The sequence below is a fragment of the Myotis myotis genome, unplaced genomic scaffold (genome assembly GCF_014108235.1).
Source record: "Myotis myotis isolate mMyoMyo1 unplaced genomic scaffold, mMyoMyo1.p scaffold_m19_p_10, whole genome shotgun sequence".
In the NCBI taxonomy this organism is placed as follows: domain Eukaryota; kingdom Metazoa; phylum Chordata; class Mammalia; order Chiroptera; family Vespertilionidae; genus Myotis; species Myotis myotis.
Window position 1 is genome coordinate 65506491 of NW_023416314.1, and position 1544 is coordinate 65508034.

The 1544-nt window shown below is 37.7% G+C and overlaps 1 protein-coding gene across 1 annotated transcript; it reads right to left on the reverse strand.

The window, feature by feature from the left end:
* Positions 1 to 340: 340 nt before the first annotated feature.
* Positions 341 to 1288, reverse strand: LOC118663977 (olfactory receptor 8J2-like). The gene has a single exon (XM_036323884.1). The coding sequence runs from the start codon at positions 1286 to 1288 to the stop codon at positions 341 to 343; it is 948 nt and encodes a 315-aa protein (XP_036179777.1).
* Positions 1289 to 1544: the final 256 nt, after the last annotated feature.

Below are 1544 nucleotides of genomic sequence, written 5' to 3' on the forward strand. Positions count from 1 at the left end.
TCTCACTCAACCACTTTTCAAGAAATGAATCATGCATGCCTTCACCACCAGCCATTAGATTTTATCATCCTTGTTTAGAAATTATAAAAACCCTTTAATAACTTTGACTGTGTTTTAAAATGTGTTTACCTTACTATTATTGTTTATTACTTATGTAACTGGTGTTTTCTTTGGTCAATTAATGCATTTTTCTAAAGGGACAATTGGGTATTTGAGGTTGGGTAAAAAGGATTAAGATTTCTCCCATTGAAATCAATAGAATTTTAAACTATTGCTTCTTTTTTTTTTTTTTTCAGAAGCAAAAGAAAACCCATAAATGAAGATAGTTGTTATTTTAAATTTACACTAGTTTGCATGACTGACGTGGGTCATCCCAGAATCTCTTCAATGCCTCCTTCACATCCTTGTTCCTTAGACTGTAAATAAGGGGGTTCAGCATTGGTATCACGAGGGTGTAGGAGACTGAGGCCATTTTGTCAGTATCTAATGAGTGGTTCGTCCTTGGTTGCAAATACATGAAGAGAAGGGTCCCATAGAAGATAGTGACAACCATCACGTGAGAAGCACAAGTGGAGAAGGCTTTTTGTCGCCCCTCTGAGGAACGTATCCTCAAGATGGCAAGGATGATGTTAAAGTAGGATATTAAAACAGCAATCATAGAGAAAATCAAATTAATTCCTGAAAAGGTAAACACAGCTGTTTCTGGAATATAGGTATCAGAACAAGACAATTCTAATAAAGGGATATGGTCACAGTAAAAATGGTTGATTACATTGGAAGAGCAGTAGGACAAAGAGAACACACAGGAAGAGACGGTCAGTGCTGTGGTCAGACTGAAGAAGTACGCAAGGGACACCAGCAAACGGCAGATCTGTGGAGACATGATCACCATGTAGAGCAGGGGACTACAAATAGCCACGTAGCGGTCATAGGCCATTGCGGCCAGCATTAAAATCTCAGTAGCAGTAAAACTTATGAATCCACCCATTTGCACTGCACATCCATAGTAGGATATACTTTTCTTTGAAACCAAGAAATTAACCAGCATTTTAGGGGCAATGACAGTAGAGTTGCCAAGATTGACGATAGCCAAGTGCCGAAGGAAAAAGTACATGGGGGTCTGAAGTCCAGAGTCAACACTGGTGAGAGTGATGATGCTCAGGTTCCCAGCCAAGGTCAGCCCATAGATGACCAGGAAAACAAAGAAGAGTGGAATCTGCAGCTCCGGATCTTGTGAGATGCCCATGCGAATGAATTCAGTCACCTGCGAGCGATTTCTGGGAGCCATTGATTTTGTTGCCTTCATCAATTAGTGAGGAAAATGAAAAGAGATTAATAGACAACAAACTTTTCTCTTTTCAGTGCCATACTGTTAAATGTTTCATGTAAAATTAGTTTATTTTTATTGTTCTTCATTGCTTTTGAATTATTTTTAAAACTTATTTTTATTAACTATATTGGAGTGACATTGGTTAATTGAATTATATGTTTTGAGTGTACAATTCTATGATATACCATGTGTATATTGATCAGTTTGTTTTTGT

Coding starts and splice junctions, on each gene's coding strand:
- LOC118663977 (XM_036323884.1), bottom strand. CDS start 1,288: ATGGCTCCCAGAAATCGCTCGCAGGTGACTGAATTCATTCGCATGGGC.